Source organism: Paramisgurnus dabryanus, chromosome 2, assembly GCF_030506205.2.
Source record: "Paramisgurnus dabryanus chromosome 2, PD_genome_1.1, whole genome shotgun sequence".
Classification (NCBI taxonomy): domain Eukaryota; kingdom Metazoa; phylum Chordata; class Actinopteri; order Cypriniformes; family Cobitidae; genus Paramisgurnus; species Paramisgurnus dabryanus.
Window position 1 is genome coordinate 44,868,116 of NC_133338.1, and position 18,258 is coordinate 44,886,373.

The window sequence follows — 18,258 nt, forward strand, 5'->3', positions numbered from 1 at the left end:
TCCAATAAACTGACTTTTACAAACTGCCAGTCATAGTAAACAATTAAGGGCCACTTTCACATAATTTTAAAATAACTTTAGTAATATTTCATATAACGTTGATGTAATTTATGTGAAAATTAAGAAAATAAGTCATTAAGTGACAAATTAATAATTTGTGACCCAGCCTGTAAAAACATTATTAGATTATAAGACTTCGGCCTGGATTTCCTAGACTCTAATTGTAAATGCTTAATAACATGTTGGTGTCTTTATTGCAGTAATGCATTTTTTGTAGATTTGCTTTGTGATATAGAAATCTGATTTCAGTACAGTCTTAGGCCACCACTAGACTTGCTGTTTTAGAAGTTTTAATGTGCATCCAAATTTTTTTGCATTATTATATTGAGATACAAACAGAAAATACAGATAATATGACAAAAAATAAAATTTTCACGACTAAATGTCTTCTTTAGGCATTGTCTGTGTTTAGTGTGAACTCTCTTGACACTAAACACATCTTCAGCGTTTTTGAGCATGAAGTAAAAAGACTAATTTCTTTAAAATTAGACATTAGGATTTATTTTAATTAGGTTTAAGATATCCTGCAGTTTCCTGCTATTGCTCAAGTGGAAGTGGAGTTTACCCTAAAAACTTGACACATTTTCTTCTATTAAAGAAACTGAGAAACAATTATATATGATCACTATAACATTGAAAAACAACAAATCTAATTCTGGCATGGTGGCCTAAGACTTTTGCACAGTACAGACACAGAAATATACTTTACCATGTTTTTGTCCAATCTCAAGTAATACTGGCTCTCCTAATTCAATGCTGAAGGTCTTGTTTTTCTCATATTCTTCATCATCTATAATCTTCACCTCTATTGTCTTCCTGTAGAAAGAGACAAACAGCGAAAGAGTTTTAGATGTACTTCATCATCACAGTACAATACAATTAAAATAAAGCTGTAAATCCTTTTCAAACCATAAATCGTTTTTTTTTTTTACAAATGATTAACACACAGGAGCGTGTAATACTTTAACACACCATTACATAATCTCTGTTTAAATTTCTCTATTACATGCATGCAAGCACTGTGACAGAGTAAATACTGTAGATTTCAGTTGAATTAGCTCACACTTTATGTATTTATCAGTAATTACTGCCAGGATTTGCATAATTCTGACCACACACCCAATAATATCATGCATTATTCATGATGATGTGTTGTGCCAATGTTAACAATGCGTTGGAAGGTTGAGGTTGGAATCTACACTATACTGTAAGTACTGGATTCAAAACAATTATTTTTTTAACAATAGAGAACATCTATTATATTTACAGCAGTGATAATCATTCAGTACTGTGGTTCAGGGGTGAGGTTCACATAAGGGACAGATGGGACAGGGTGGTGCTGATCCACCCAGATTATAAACTGATTTTACCTATCATGGGTTTTGAAATACAAAAGGATTTTTAATTAATTATTCAAAAACTTACATTACAGCACAAATACATTAAGTGCATTACATTTCTGATTAAAAAAATCTATAATAGCTTATGACTTGAAATTGTTTGCACTGTATGTCCTTCCTGGTACATTTTGTTATTATTAATATGGATATCATAGTGGACATAATTTGTCCAACTTTATATTTCTCGTACTAAATTACTGTACACTCTCAGAAAAAAGGTACAAGAAGATACAAAAGTTGTCAATGGGGTGGTAACTTTATAAAAAGTGTAATTTTTTTTACCTAAAAGGTGCATACTGTGCCTCAAAGGTACATATCTGTACCAAATGGTACATATTAGGACCCTTTTAAATATTGTCCCAGTGACAACTTTTGTACCTTTATTTGTACAGTGGTTCTCAAACTTTTTGGCGTGCTGCCCACCATGTGTATTGTGCATCCCTTAAGGCCTCCCAAAGAAAATTCATGACATAAACACTCTCAAACTTACAATTGTAATAAAACAAAACATAAAATTACACAGTAAAGTGCTTTTGGTTAGTAGCCTTATTTCTCTAATGTTTAATTATTAATTTTTTATGATAAATTAATGCCCCCAATGCATCATCTAGCGGCCTCCAAGGTGCCACGGTCCCCAGTTTAAGAACAACTGAATATATTGTGCTTATTGTGTACACGTTTGTTCATTATTGTGTTGTTCAGGGAAGGTTTAGGGTTGGGTGGATAGTTACACTGTAAAAAAATGCAGCACAAAGTTAAAACAACTTGGTTTTGCAAGTTAATTCAACCTACTATTTTAAGTTATTGCTTAAAAAAGTTGACATAACTTATACATTCAAGTATAAGTTAAGTTAAATTGTTTAACATAATTTTTTAAGCTAAAGTAACATAAAAATATGTGTTAATTTGACAAAAATTCTGCAATTGTTTTACAGTAATACTAATATAAAGTGTGTTCGATTGTTAATAATAATGTATTTTTTTCTGAAACAAAGTGAACAATTAGCTACTATACAAAAAAGATTGAAATAATAAAAAATTAATAAATACATTATATTAACTTGCTCATAAGTCGATATTTCATCAACATCTGCTGGCTTGAAGATTTCTGGCCTTATCATTACCCTGATATATCAAACTACATGGTAAAAAGGTGACAAAAGTAAAAGAGCAACATACTGTAGATATTATTTATTATCAGGGTACCCCCAGGATTGTCAAACCTAAATTCAAGGCCTTTTTAAGACCTTTTTAATACCACTTCAAATGAAATTTAATACCTATACATCGCGCCCATTCGAGTAGAATAAATCATTTTAAATAACGTAATATAGCTCAAATAATTACTATTTACAAGTGTTTGAACATGACAACATGAAAGGCTGAGTCCAAGGCCCAAACGGCCTAACCCTTATCTTTACCCAACAATCAAAACCAACAATCAAATAGATTTATTAGATTTAAATGTACATTTATTGTAAATTTGAAAATCCCTAAATCAGGGATGGGCAACTGGAGGGCCAGGGGCCACATGTGGCCCTCCTCTTTATCTTGTGCAGCCCGCCACGTTGTAATATGACCATTATGTCGGATAAGGTAATTTATGTTAAAACAATAGCCTTGTTTGATCCATGAAATAAGCTGCAAACCAAACAATAACACCAATTTTAAGGTATTAATTTTTTGCTGTTTAATATAGTTAAGATAATAACAACATCTAATACCACTCATCAGTAATGCTCCGAACCAGAACAATACTGACAAACAAAATTAACCATATTATGGCAAATGAAACAAAAACCCCTCAAACACAACAACAAATTAAAATGTAATGCTATTTTGACCATAAAAAGACAAGAGATCTGTTCACTGCACCAAACAAAAAACTGGACACAAGCTCATATATAGATATATTTCTGTCAATCTTTTCTGTTAATCTTTATACAGGACCATACTAAAGTTTTCTAATGCTAACTTAGTGTGACAATGTAAATATGTAGCCTATAGTATGTATTGCGAGTTGATATTATCTAATTAAACAGTAAACAAAATATATAATAGCTTTCAAATTTGCGTTATTGTTGCAGCTTATTATTGCATGGATCACACAAGACTATTGTTTAACATATAAATGATCTTCTCCGACATAATGATCATATTAAAACGTGTCTTCTCTACCTAGATTTACTAGAGACGGATTGTGGAACAGAAGATTGTGTGTGTCACTGATTAAATCAAACAACCGATCACAGGTGCTTGGACACCCGTCATTGTCCTGCCCCCGCACAGTCCCAAAGTCAACTTGATCCAGCAAGTGCGTGTTGTGTTACTGCAAGCGCATAGAGAAAGTCGAACGAGCGCTCATCCCACCCTTTACTTTATCATCCCAGCCTTTTTACTTAACTTTTTACTTTGCTCGCGTGACTGCATTTGTGCGCTTTGAACAGAGGTGCGCTCTCGGGAGGACGTTTTTCAGCGCGCGAATACTGTTCTAGGAACACGCGAGAATGCTTTCCCGCGCGCGAATAGTGTTCTGCGCGCTCGCTAAGATGCTGTTCCAAACATGGATAGTGTTCTGCGCTCGTATCTATCACTCGCGCGTGGTTTTCGTGCACGTGAGTTTTGTGTCTGAATTAACAGCATATAAATCTATTGATCATTTGAAAAGTTAAGACCTCCGTGAAAAATTCAAGACTTTGAGGTGAAATTCAATACATTTTAAGGCCTTAATATGGGAAAATGAAATTCAATGCTTTTTCAAGACTTTTAAGACTCCGCGGGTACCCTGATTATGATTGGGACTCAGTCTCATCTGAGTCAGCATTACACACACAGACTGTATGTATAAGTCACTTTTATTATGGCTGTAATACCTCATAGTGTCCCTCCTGCTTACTTCATTACACAAAGAAATTTATTAAATCTATGATCAATAAAAATTGACAGATACTTTAAATTAAAGCAGGCATAATCAATAGCCTTCATCTTCTTTATTAAAAACACAAAGAGTGAGAAAGAGAGAGAAAAAGAGAGAGACTGATACAAACTGGATTTTTTTTTACAGAGAACACTCAGAAAAACTCAGAAAAATATTTTTGTTAACGTTGAGATGTTCTGCTCTACATAAAGTCTTCTGTGGGAACAAGTAAGCCTTCCGACTGTTCCTTCTTATCACATACTAAAAAGAAAGTGTTCATATTCCTATGTTCAATATTTCAAGTGGAGCAATTTCAGCACTCCTTTTTATTTTTACTCCTCATGTTTTTCTTCATCTATTCATGCAATGTCAGCTTTACTGATACACGTTTACCTCAGGTTATTTATGGGCTGAGATCTGAAATCCTCCTCAGAAAGCACACTTCAGTTCCTTACCTTTCCCTGGCCTCTGGCTCTCAAAGTTCTGCTCTCCACTTAACTTCTGCTCACTCTTGCTTTTCATATCGCCATTATTCTGTCTCTCCAGCTCTCATTTCTGTCAATCTCTTCACCACTAGTAAATTTCCCTATGCCCGCCATACCATTCGCTCTCTTTGCCGTGCTTGTATTAGATTTTGTTGTGTGTGTTCTTGAGCTGAATCCAGTAGCTCAATTAAGATTGTCAGATCTATGTTTTATTACCTTTGCTTGCTGCCTCTCTCTCTCGCTCACACACACAGTGCTCTTTAATATATTGTAAAGGAAAAAGGAAACTGAAAAGGAAAAAATTGAAAGACAGGAAATAAAAGAGAGGGAAGCATGTATTTCCTGTAGCTTAGTTGGTGGAGCATTGCATTAGCAGTGCAAAAGACGTGGGTTCGATTTCTAGTGAACACACAAAACGTTTAGCTTGAATGCAATGTAAGTCACTTTGGTTAAAATCTTCAGACAAGGGCATAAAATGTAAATGCAAAACGTTCACTGCTAGCGTTGTTTATGTGTTGTTTTAGTACCTGAGTCACCAAATTAGAGCCCGACCGATTTATCGGCAGGCCGATATTATCGGCCGATAATAGGCATTTTCCAAACTATCGGTATCGGCATTCATAATGGCCGATAAATGAATATTTAAAAAAAAAAAAACCGGAAGAAACAGTCTTCATTAGATTTCCTCACTATAGGTGTTTTTGACAGAGAGATTTAGGTGTCTAGCCACTGCCTGAGTCAAGTGATCAGCAATTTATATTTTGCTTTTGTTGTTATTTATCAGAACTTCACAGAATTTGTCTCCAGTCCTATTCAAAGTTATATTTATGAACCAAGTCTTTTAAAACTGGTAACTTTGATTTGGTTATTGTTTTTGTGTTTTTGTTCAAAGGCCTTTACGTTTCATATCTTAAGTTTGTATCTTTATACATTTTATTTATCAGAACTTTAATATATTTTGATGTTCCTCTGTTCTGTTGTGACAATAACAGAAACAAGTTTCTTTTTAAAATGCATTATCATATTATTTTAGTTAAAACCAGGGCTTAAAGTGCCCGTATTATGAAAAACTCACTTTTTCTGGGTTTTGGGGTGTTATTTTGTGTCTCTGATGCTCCCACACGCATACAAACTTGGAAAAAAATCCATCCATGCTGTTTTGAGTGAGATACAGGTTTCTGAATGTCCTCTGCCTTGAGTCTCAGATTGCGCGAGTTAAAACTCAGCTCCGTTGTGACGTAACAAAAAGTTTCGTCACATTCAGTTTGAATTTGCCCGCCCACCACCCCACTCGCAGGTCTCCACCCACCAGGTAGCTAGAGAGCATAGAGCAGTCACTTGAATGAGACCCTCTGTGCTGTTATCATGTCTCACGGAAATAACAGCGCTATTTGGATATTATGGATTATACTTCCACCTACTTTTAAAAACAAAGTTTTAACGCGTGGTTATTGGAACCCGGAGTATCTTATATACAGTGTGTTACGACGCAAACAGTCCTCAGATTGTAGGCGATAAGACCTTCATGCGAAATCTGATGTAAACAACAGACTATGTATCTATATTTCACGGATTATAAGCATTTGTGGACAAACATGGTAATTGGATGTATTTTATTGGACTTTCATGGATCATTCACACATCTGAAACAGACTGGATTCGATTCGCGATCGCGTTGTTTCATCGTTAAAGGTAAGAAGTCACGTTATATTTTGCATGTTGTCATCTTCTGTCACAAAATACTACATTTATGATGCTAGAGCTAAAAGCTTTTTGCCAAACTAACCGAGACCGTAACTGTTACGCCCCGGCTTTTCTGACGAGGTGAGCCTCTAAAAACTTTACGGTCCGCATAGATATATACACGGTCCGGACCTCCCGCTAGCTTCTAGCAATTAGCATGCGGTCCACAAGCAGTATACATCCCCCGCCAGGTCTTAATTTCTGTAATTTGCGAAAATAATGCGTTTGAAAATGTTTATAACGGGAATATGTTAGTATTGTCCAGGGAAAACGAGTGTATTGTTCAGACTGCTACATCACAATTTACGCTGGAATCTTTGTGTGTCATGATGAGTTTGACACACCGAGACCGGGCCTTACAGCCCCGGCTTTTCTGACGATGCTAACCCCCGAGCCTTATAACTTTACGGTCCGGACCTCCCGCTAGCTTCTAGCAATTAGCACGCGGTCCACAAGCAGTATACATCCCCCGCTGGGTCTTAATTTATGTAATTTGCGAAAATAATGTGTTTGAAAATGTTTTATAATGGGAATATGTTCGCATTGTTCAGGGAAAACGAGTTTGTTGTTGTGACTGCTAACGTAACATCACAATTTACTCTGGAATCATTGTGTGTCATGAGTTTCTTCTCCTGTAGTGTACTTATTAGTGATACTTTTCTGCATGAATTGTCTGTTGGCAACATAAACCGTTAATAATAATAATAATATATAAAATAATAACACAGTAGGGTCTGTACTGCTCACGAGACCACTGAGCATGCGCACGATCACATGACGTTAGTAGTGGGGCGTGATCAAAGGAGCAGCAGCTCATAAATATGTAAGACTAGCTCAAAACGGCACAATCTGAACTGCCCTGAAACAGAGGCTACTAGAGATGGGTAACAATCTTTTCCTACAAGCTATTTCGAGCAAACAACTTTTGAAACATGCTTGATGGAACTCATACTCCTATATAACTTGTGGAAAAGCAGTCATAAGATGGGCACTTTAAAGTACTCCGGCCGGGGGCCGGATTTCCGGCTTGAGGGCAGGTCCGGACTCCGGCGCAGGCAAAACATGCAAATGATTCACTTTCGGCATGTACGCGCTTGGAAAAAACGAGCGCATCACTTTAATTATGAGCGCGCATACCACGCGGCTAAATTTTAATTAACGAACTGGCAATAATAACCGGTCCCCTTCAACCTACCACCTTGATTCACGAGTCAGCGGTCACAGCCAATGGGAGCATGATATTAGGTTGTCTTAGCCAATTGCTAGAGAGGAGGGTGGGTCTTGTGCAGAAAGTGAACCAGTTCGCAGTTAGCTTGCAGGCTACACACGCTGTGGAGAATGAAGTTTATCAAACCAAAAGAAAATATATCTGCTTCGGAGGAGAAAGTAAAAAACAAGTGACGCTTGGCATGCCTTGAATAAAGAGGACAAGACACGGTAAGGCTTTAGGCCAGTGGTCTCAAACTCCCAGGCCGCGGCCGTCTCTCCCCCTCTATGCGGGCCGGTTCTGCTTTCAAAAATATAATATAATCTGCCCCACAGATTTTTTCATTTACTTCGTTTTATATTTTTTAAATTATTGATGTAAACTTTTTAGGGGCCGTTCACATGTCGCGTCTAAAACGCGTGTTAAACGCGAGTCAATGTGATTTTTTTTCATTCCTAAGCGCGTGAGAGGCTGGGCGTCCTCCGTTGCTACGCAACCATGAGCGGCTCTCACTCCAGCGAGCATAACAGAATACGTGATCAGATTTTATTGCTCATCTGAACCTCACGTTAATCATATCATTGTCTCCATGCGATCAGTTAATCTGGTCGGGACTTTGGAGTGTTCGTCCAGAGAAGAGCTGTACTGGGGTTACCCAACTGTACTCAGAGAAAAGCTGCATGGGGTTTGTTTGTTCAAGTCACAGCTTTCATTGGCGACACGTCATAAGCAGTGCAAGCGGGAGATGTAATGCAACGCATATTAAACTACGGATGCGGAAAAAGCCAAGTGCCCAGGTTTTGAAAAGAGGAAAGATTAGGAGAAACGTGCAAAAGATAAAAGTAGACTACAGTAGTCTATGTATGCAGCTCACTCAACTCAATATAAGTGAATAATAAAGTATATGTATCATTATGTTGCTTGCTATGCAGTTACACATGAAGCAATAATATTAATTTTTACAGAGATCGAACATATTCAAGTCCAAAATAAATGCATATGCTAAAATAGTTCATAAATGTATTCAGGAATTTAATTTGTTAATTTAGTGCAAGGTTTTAATAGAAAAAGTTTGTATTTATTATTATTATTATTAATTTAAGATAAGGTTTAGAAAAGATTTACTTACTCTTAAAAATAAATTATAAAATAGATTGAAAGCACTGTTTATATTTGTATGTATTATTATATGTTAAATAATAGAATTTAAATGCAGTACATATACAGAAATATTGTGTTTTTATGTTAAAATAGCTCTATGTCCCTCCAACAAGATGTCCATCTCAGAAATGGCCCAAAGCCAGTTTGAGCCCCCTGCTTTAGGCACTTGGTGCAGTAAACTTCCGAAACCTGAGGCTTGTTTTTTTCATAGTTTTTTTGGCATAATAAGTTGTTAATGTGTTGAAAATATGACTGTGCTGTTGCTCATAGAATTAGTTTATAGAAAAAATGGGCTTGGTAAAAGTCCTGGTTGAGCCACAGAAAGTTCAGGCTCAGGATTTTTTTTCACTTTAAGCCCTGTAAAACTCATAAATAACTATAAATAACGAATTTTGGGGAAAATCTGTTAATGTTTTGTTGCGCGTTTCTGAAAAAAAAAGAGATATATATCGGCCGATATATCAGTATATCGGATTTTAAAACAAACATCTGTATCAGTATCGGCCTTCAAAATCCTTTATCGGTCGGGCTCTGCACCATATTATGCAAATTAGGCACCAATTAAAGATCTTTAAACTGCTTTGGTCTAAAGTACAATCGTCTTTCCCCTGCAGGCACCTGAATCTTATTTAAAATGCTGAACTATACACATCCAGTCCAGAAATATGTTTGGGTACAAAGCTCTTCTCCATCATTTGATAAATTACTACTGCCAAGATCAATAATGTACACATGTCAGTAATTGCCGGAGACAATTTGTGCTGACTTTTGTGATAAAGACACAATCTACTGTATAATAAGTCTAATTTCATAGAAATGAGGTGCATTTGCTCTGGAAGTGATGACAATGAGTTAAATAATTAAAAGTACAATAGCAGCACATTAACCGACTGCTTAAAATGGATTGCAACTGTTTAGTTGCACCCATTGCCAAGTGTGTTGGCTATAAAAGGTAAGAGGAGTGTGCTCTTCGCTTAACAAATTGTAGCATTAGAGAGCTCCTTATCTAAGTGCAAAAACACTCCACCTAAATTTCTGTCTGTGTTTTCATTTGCAAAGCAAGCATTTCTAGACATTGTCTGTTGAAGGAAGCATTCAATTTTACTGAGAGCATAGCGATTCATACAAAATCACAGCCTCTTTGTTTCATGGTCTCAATATCGGCTTACTGAACTGAATGCAATGTGCAGACACAAACACCTGATCATCACCTGAGTCACACAAACACACACAAACACACACCTCACACTTAACCTGCTGTAGCTCTTGGTTATGATGATTAGCAGGTTGTGGATTGTGATAATTGATAAGAGACGACGAGAAGCAACGTATTCAGTTTGTTAAACTGCTTACGTGGTTTAATTAATGCAACTCGCACACGAACGCAGGCTGATTAATAAAGATAAATGCTACACGGCAACATATAATTACAATGACCAGAAGATAGGATTTGATGAATCATTGAATTATAATCATTTCATTATTTAAGAACTCATTAGTGCTTGTGAAGCAAAGCACTACTGTTCCTCATATTACTACTGCTTTTAGACAAATCTCTGTCCCGTACCCTGTGCAGTATAGATGTGTAAATGTAGAAGTTGAAACATTATATTTAACTGCCAATCAAATCAAAAACATAATGCAATCAATATCTCCAATCTCAAACTCAATATCTCACTAAGACAATTAGCAGAGTATAATTTAATTACAGCAGGGTGATTCGATCTCAGTGCACACTGTGGGATCTGATATGCACTTGCCTGTTTATGCACTTGAGCAAAGATGGGCTGTAGGCTATTGTCTTGTAAGTATTTTAAGCATCTGTTTGTTTGTTCATGTGTGCTAGAGACATACAAGGGTGCGTGGCTATATAGATCATAGCCGTGATGCGTACAGGCAAGGCAATGAAGACATTCATCATTTATGAGTTGCTCATGTTCTCAAAATTTCACCACCTGCTCCCTATTCTAAAACACACACACACGCAATAGGCAGTGAAACCAGGGCAAAGCTGCTTGAAACAGTACATACACACTTTCTTCCCTCATGATGAATGGTGGGTGACACATTTTGGGTGGAGTTATTGATCAAATAAGGTCAGGCGTGTAGTACTCAGTCATAATATACACTGCGTCTTCTGCAGAGCATGTGTATCGATCTGGCACTCTAAAGACAACAGCTTTCTAATTAAAGAACAATGGCGAGCACATTATGGCCGATATGGGAAGAAATGTACAATGTAAAAAAAATTTAGATGACATGTATGTGTAGGCAGTGACACCAGAACACTAACATTTTATACCCCTCACACTTAAAACAGGGTGAAATAGGGGAAGGGTTTAAAATATTCCCCTAAGAAATGGGACACCACCACTACACCGTCATATGACATCATACGTCCATACGTCAAAGTAGATGCAATGTTTATCACAAACTTAAAAGATGCCGTCTTCATCTGTAGTCATATAAGTTTAGTTATAGCCTAAAAAGTGGCCCTGGAAGTCCAAAAGCAGCACATCACACACCCCAATATGATAGGGATAAAGATGCTCTCTCCCTCCGTCTCACGTTCTAGCGTTCTGTTCACAATCGCTGTAGTGGACCGGCAATCTGAAGCACCGGGAGTTTTCCCCAGTCTGCTCCCGTTCCAGATGTGGCAGACTGGGGGAACAGGGACACGATCAGACTGGAGTAACCAGGAGCGATCAGATCGGGGGAACTGGGATGCAATCGCGCTCAGGAGGTTACATTTGTCTATGTTGCTGGACTATTGTGCAATTAGTAACGTGGCATATGTTTGCAAACGTTAGCAATTTTTCTGCGGACATTTCTTTTAATAACATGACCATAAATATGAACACAAGTGTGATAGAGCCCCGCAAGCCGACAGGCTAAGCCCATTTGGGCCGGGCTCGGGACGTTTTTTTTTTTTACAGACCAGGCTTGGGTCGGATTCGGGCTTATGTGCATGTGTAGCAGAGAGAGCGTGCATCAAAGAGCGCGCGCGTCAGAGAGAGCTTAAAAGTGATTGATATTGGTCTCAGGTCAGGTCGGGGCTGAAAAAATTGCAGGCATTGTCGGGCTGGGGTCGGGTAGGGCTTGAACACTATGGGCTAGGGCCGGGTTAGGGCTGGAGTTTTTGGCCCGTGCAGGGCTCTAAAGTGTGAGTGTTACATAAAATAAATGATTATTTGTTATTAAAAACATTAATGTAAAAAAAGACTTGAATTACTCGCATGAGCAGCCATGTTAGAAAATGTCTTCGTTTGAAATGAGGTCTTGAAAAATGTTTGTTTGAAGGGCTATTTGATCCTACCCCTCCAACTAAAAGAGAATTGGGATATCCATATTCCTAACTCTTTATGTGAACGCACTAAACGGAGGGGTAGGGGAAAGTGTAGGGGTAAGGGGTAGAAATGGAATTGGGCCTACTTTTACATGCACTTTTTTACAAATATTTCATAACTACATAATACAGGGTCCCACACCTTAGTTAACTTCAAATTCAAGGACCTTTCAAGGACTTTCGAGGTCCAATACCCTCAAATTCAAGGACTAAATGTGGGGACACATTGCAAGTGAGAGCAAGGTTACATTGTGCTACCTTTTAAAATACATTGTTACAGTTCCCTTTTGAGGGAACTCGCGCTGCGTCACTGCGGTGACACTTTGGGGACGCTTCCAGGGGTAAGTGTGTCTGAATGTCTAAATCAAATTAGATTCACAAACTTTCAAGGATTTCAAGGACCCGTGGGAACCAGACTGTGAATTAAACATTTGATGTTCATTTACATAAATACATACAACCTGAATGATGGTGACACTTAGGGGGCGTGCACACCAAAGCTTTTACGCTGGTGACCGCAGCAACCAAAGCGCTCAGCTGAAGAAAGCTGGCAATCGGCTGAAATAAAGCTGGCAGTCAGTGTCCGCCTAGCGTTTTCAGCCGTGCTTAAAAGCTTTGGTGTGCACACCCCTTTAGTCCTTTAATTTATCCATGCTATTTCTGCTGTTCTGTACTGTTGATGTACTGTTGACTGCTGCTGTACAAATTACTACAATGATACACCCATACATTATTTATAACTGTTTTTTTGAAATAAGTTGGTTAGCTAAAGAAGGGTAATACTTACTTACTTATATGCTGCAATTTATTATTTAGACATTAAGCAAATAATTTCATCTAAATCAACTTACATCACACAAAGGACGGTTGGAACAACCTGGGATTCAGGGCTTTCTTTAGGGCCCAAATTATGGAGGCAATGAATGCAGGTTTAAACCTTGCAGTTATTTAACTACAAAACTTACATTCAATAATACCAAAATCTACTCTATACAATACACTACAATCTCCCACTTTACAAGATTGCAAATATAGGCTGTCACTGCCTATCTACAACATAAATGTCAATCATTCTCCAAGCATATATAAAAAGCAACTATCATTATTGTCAAGACTGTTTGGGCAGATTAACTCGTGAAATGGTCGGTTTTTCGACTATTGATTATGGATAGTACAGACAGAGAGAACAGAAATATCTCAAACATCTTTTCCTATGTAACAAGCTGTGGTATATATTTTGTATTCTCAAGCTCTCGCCTCCTCTATTTCACAGATATTTCTGTCAAGTCTAACCTGCAAAAGCACTAACAGGTCTGATAACCCCATAATCACATCTGCAATCGCTTTCCTTGCACACATAACCAGACTAACAGATGGTCTGACTCTTTCAATAAAGTCTACTCAATGAGAAAATTGAAAAATCTTGCCTTATCCAAACCCACAAAAGAAATGCATTCTTCATTAACCATTTCACTGGGGGTTTATCCATCTTTATCACACACAAAATGAGATGTCCGCCACCTTATCTGCCATCTATCACCACCTGGTTCCTTTGTATGTTATCATGTATGTTTTATCATCCTTAAATCACCCTTTCTTCTCTTCTTTCATTCCTTCATTAACTATTTAGCTTACTATGCATGTTAAAAACTCATTAACCAACCCATGTGCCCCACAGGAACATCAGCACTCACAGAAGTTCAAGGTAAGGTGCGTGGTTGGCTGAATTTGATGGGATAGCGTGCCAGCAGCCTGCTGCCAGTCTGTCAACATCTCCTATAAAAAATCTAGATGCAGGAGCCAATATCTGGCATTAGCAGCAGTTCTCCTGCATGTTTCATCTTCCCTAAAATCTTGAAAAGCCTTTACAATACCAAATAATTCTTTACATACACTACATCAACTGAGCAAAGGTGTCAAATGTTTATTAAAGCTTTGCATTCTGTGAAAGTAAAATCATGTTGCCTTATTGGCTGCATCCAGTGGGTGTGATTTATGCCTATTTCTAAAAGCTTTGTTTTGAGCATGCAATGAAATATTCCTCTGATAACCAAGCACTTGCTTGGAGTACAGGAATGCTGACAGACCCTTAATCTATAAATGAGCAGACAAATGTATGGGCAACAAAGGAGAACATAGGGAGAAACATAGAGAAAGTAAAGGCAGAGAGAATAGAAAAGATAAGTTGCTTAGTACTGTACCATAGATCACTGACAGAGTAAACCAGTGCAGACTAATCCATCTTAGGTAAGAAAAAGGTAAGCAGAGACCGAGTTGCCTTCAATGGTTATAATGTCTGTAATGGTACGACATTAAAGAGTAACTAAACCCTAAACCAACTTTTTTTAGTTAATGATCTGTAAGAATGATGCTTTATTAGTGCTGTTCATTGATTTTAGTAAGTTTTTTGACATTTGGATATAAAGTGTTTCAATACTGGTGTAAAAACGTCTGAGTGCTGCCCTCTTCAGGTTGAACGGTGGCTACTGCAGTTGAATTTTCCTATTGGATGTTGGGTCCAGAAAAAGACTTGTGACGTAAGCAGGTTCAAGCTCACCACGCCCTTGTTACGATCTCACCACACACTTAGTTCGTCCCCTCTATCTCCGTTGGGGTCTGCCCACTTTTCTTGCATTTTTCAAATATTGCCAGTGGGCGGAGTCAGGCTCTGACCAGGGGTTTAGTTACGCTTTAAAGGTATAGCGGAGGATTTTCTTTTTCCGGGTGGATCATCAAGACTATTGGTCCTCCTAGTTGTCAATCATTCTGGTGATTTGTTTACATAAGGCTGTCGTACGTGCCCGTCGTACGTTATTACACAAATACTTTTTTTGCTACTTTTGGAAAGTAGGCTTGTATGGGCCATGCCGACAGCAACTTGTAAACAAGAGCGTGCATGATTAGAACTAGGCTCGTGCATGCTCTCTCGTGCCCATGTTCAATATGCATTCCCTTTCAGGAGCAGGTAGAGTGCAATTGCATTTTTTTTTTAAGTGGAGAGGGCGGTTCTTTTCTAAAATTCTGGAAAATCTTTCGCTATACCTTTTATGTACTGTAGACTTGGTCACCTTTGTGAATGCAAACAGATTCAAGACCTCAGATCTGTGCTTCAGGTTTCAATTTGGGATGTTAACTCAAAAAAAAATTTACGTTGGAGATGATAACTTGCGTCATTGTTTACTTTGGGGTTTGTACCTTTTGCATAGCATTAACATGTACTAATACACACCTACACACCAAAGGAAATGTAAAAACGTAAATCGGACAATAGGTACTCTTAACAAATTGGCACAAGAGTCATTGCCATGACAACACCAAAGCTGGTCCTCTCGTCTACATCACTTGTGTAAACTCTTCATACAATGGATCAAATCACTATGCATTTTAATTTAATTGCATTTTTATAACATGGCTGTGTATGGTAGCTTACAGATGTATTTCAAATGCTGTGTCAATGCTTTTAAACCGAATGCAGCAGAGGACTCAAACTGGCTTCTGTAATGCTGTCACGCAGAGTATAAGAAGCTGAATTCAAGGAAAATGCCGAGCGAGCAGTAAGCCAGCTGTGAAAGCTGTAATCATGGCTGGGACAATCGGCCTCCAGCCTTCCTCTGCTTGGACATCCGTCCTCTAATTAAAACACTCTATAGTGTATGTGTATGATGGGATTATCCGCAAATGTGGGCACTTTATCTAATAAACCCAGACAAAGACATACAAGATGAAGGGAAAAACAAGCATCGCATTGTGCCTGAAAGCAAATTTCGGACAGAAACACAAATTCATATTAAGATTTAATTAAGAATGAGTCATTACTCAAAGAGGCCTTAGTAAACAGATGTCCAACTATTTTGCGCTTTCGCTGCTTGCATCTTATCCTAATGCTAAGTTTCGAAATTACAAACTAGCAATGTTTATTTTCAGACCAAGTCAATTACAGCGTATGCTTCTCAATCCTAACTATGCTCAGAACATAACTAAAGGATAACATAGCAGACCTCTGTATTTTTCTGTAATGTGGTTTTACATATAGAGAACCTATGGCAGCCTGAGGTTAGAGCAGGGTACACCCATGGTAAGATTAGTGACATGGCATAATGATGATAAGGCTTCACTGGAACATTAAATAGAGAAAAACTATAAAATGAAAAACACGTACAGAGAGGTGTACAGCAGAAGGGCGTCTCTGCCACGACTGGTCGTTCTCTGAACTGAGATCTGTTTAAGTTTCACAACAACTTATGAAAAGTTGCTTAAGAGTTATGAAAACCGCATTTAAACATGACTTATTGGGGTATAGTCTCACAATCTCATCTAACGATAATAAAAGCGTGTTTTTATGGTGCAAAGTACTGACAGGAATGTTCATCTGACAGGAAGTTTTGTTTTATAAGGTATGTGCGTGTACCACATTTTTCCATTTTTTGGCAGCACGACTAACATGGGCAGGACATCTCCGGGTTCAAGGACAAATATTATATTTTATAAAAAATAGCATAGCATAGCAATTTTTTGTGCTTCCAAAAAAAAAAAAAAAAAAAAAACGAGAATCAAATCGAATCGAAAATGTAATCAAATCGAGGATTTGGAAAATCGTGACACACCTACTGTTTAATTTATGTATTTGCATGAACCACTTTAAGACATTTTTGAATATAACAACACCTTTCCTTCTTCGTTGGAAGAACTCCTCTCCCGAGGGCTCATAAGATACTAAAGTTAAAGTAGTGTCCATTAAATCCAGGATTTGGCTGAAAGTAGTAGGTCATCCGGGGGCTTTCCGCCTACTATTTTTCGAATACTATGAATTCGGACATACTGTACTACTCGCCTACTGCTTTTCGCCTACTATATAATATGGAAGACGAGGGAAACAAAGGGGTTTAATATTGTATTAAATATTACATTTAATTTGAGTCCAAATTTTTGCAAATCAGGTTTACAGTAAACACATGTTAGTATAGGCTTAAAGGGATAGTTCGGCCAAAAACGATATTAAACCCATGATTTACTCACCCCCAAGCTGTCCGAGTTGCATATGTCCATCGTTTTTCAGACAAACACATTTTCGGATATTTTAGAAAATATTTTAGATCTTTCTGTTCATTAAATGTAATGTCACGGGGTCCAGCAATAGTCCACGACCTTCAAGTCCAAAAAAGTGCGTCCATCCTTCACAAATTAAATCCAAACGGCTCCAGGATGATAAACAAAGGTCTTCTGTGGGTAATCCGTGCGGTGTTGTTGTAGAAATATCCATATTTAAAATGTTATTAACGTTATAAACTACCTTCCGGTAGCGCCGCCATCTTAGACTCAGGAGAGAGTATTAGCGTAGTGTACGCACTTTTCTTAGTGACGTATGACAAATTCGGAGGGCGGGGGCACAGAGCAGCAGCAGAGAAACTCTGTACGCTGCGTAAGCTCTCATCCTGAATGCGGATCACTCCAAGATGGCGGCGCTACCGGAAGGTAGTTTATAACGTTAATAACATTTTAAATATGGATATTTCTACAACAACACCGCACGGATTACCCACAGAAGACCTTTGTTTATCATCCTGGAGCCGTTTGGATTTAATTTGTGAAGGATGGACGCACTTTTTTGGACTTGAAGGTCGTGGACTATTGCTGGACCCCGTGACATTACATTTAATGAACAGAAAGATCTAAAATATTTTCTAAAATATCCGAAAATGTGTTTGTCTGAAAAACGATGGACATATGCAACTCGGACAGCTTGGGGGTGAGTAAATCATGGGTTTAATATCGTTTTTGGCCGAACTATCCCTTTAAGGAAAAAACTACTCCCCCAGAGTTAGATAAGTCCATACATACCTTTCTCATCTCCGTGCGTGCTGTAACTCTGTCTGACGCAGCCCCCGCTAACTTAGCTTAGCACAATAACTGGAAGTGAATGGCTCCAGCTAGCATACTGC

At 37.9% G+C, this 18,258-nt stretch overlaps 1 protein-coding gene across 1 annotated transcript in view; it reads right to left on the reverse strand.

Annotated features, from left to right (window-relative positions):
• The window catches only part of slc8a4b (solute carrier family 8 member 4b), a 77,126-nt gene that overhangs the window by 9,004 nt on the left and 49,864 nt on the right, over positions 1-18,258 (reverse strand). Inside the window, exon 6 of the mRNA XM_065289008.2 lies at positions 770-876. Coding sequence (XP_065145080.1) covers positions 770-876 — 107 coding nt within the window. The remainder of the gene's footprint in view (positions 1-769; positions 877-18,258) is intronic.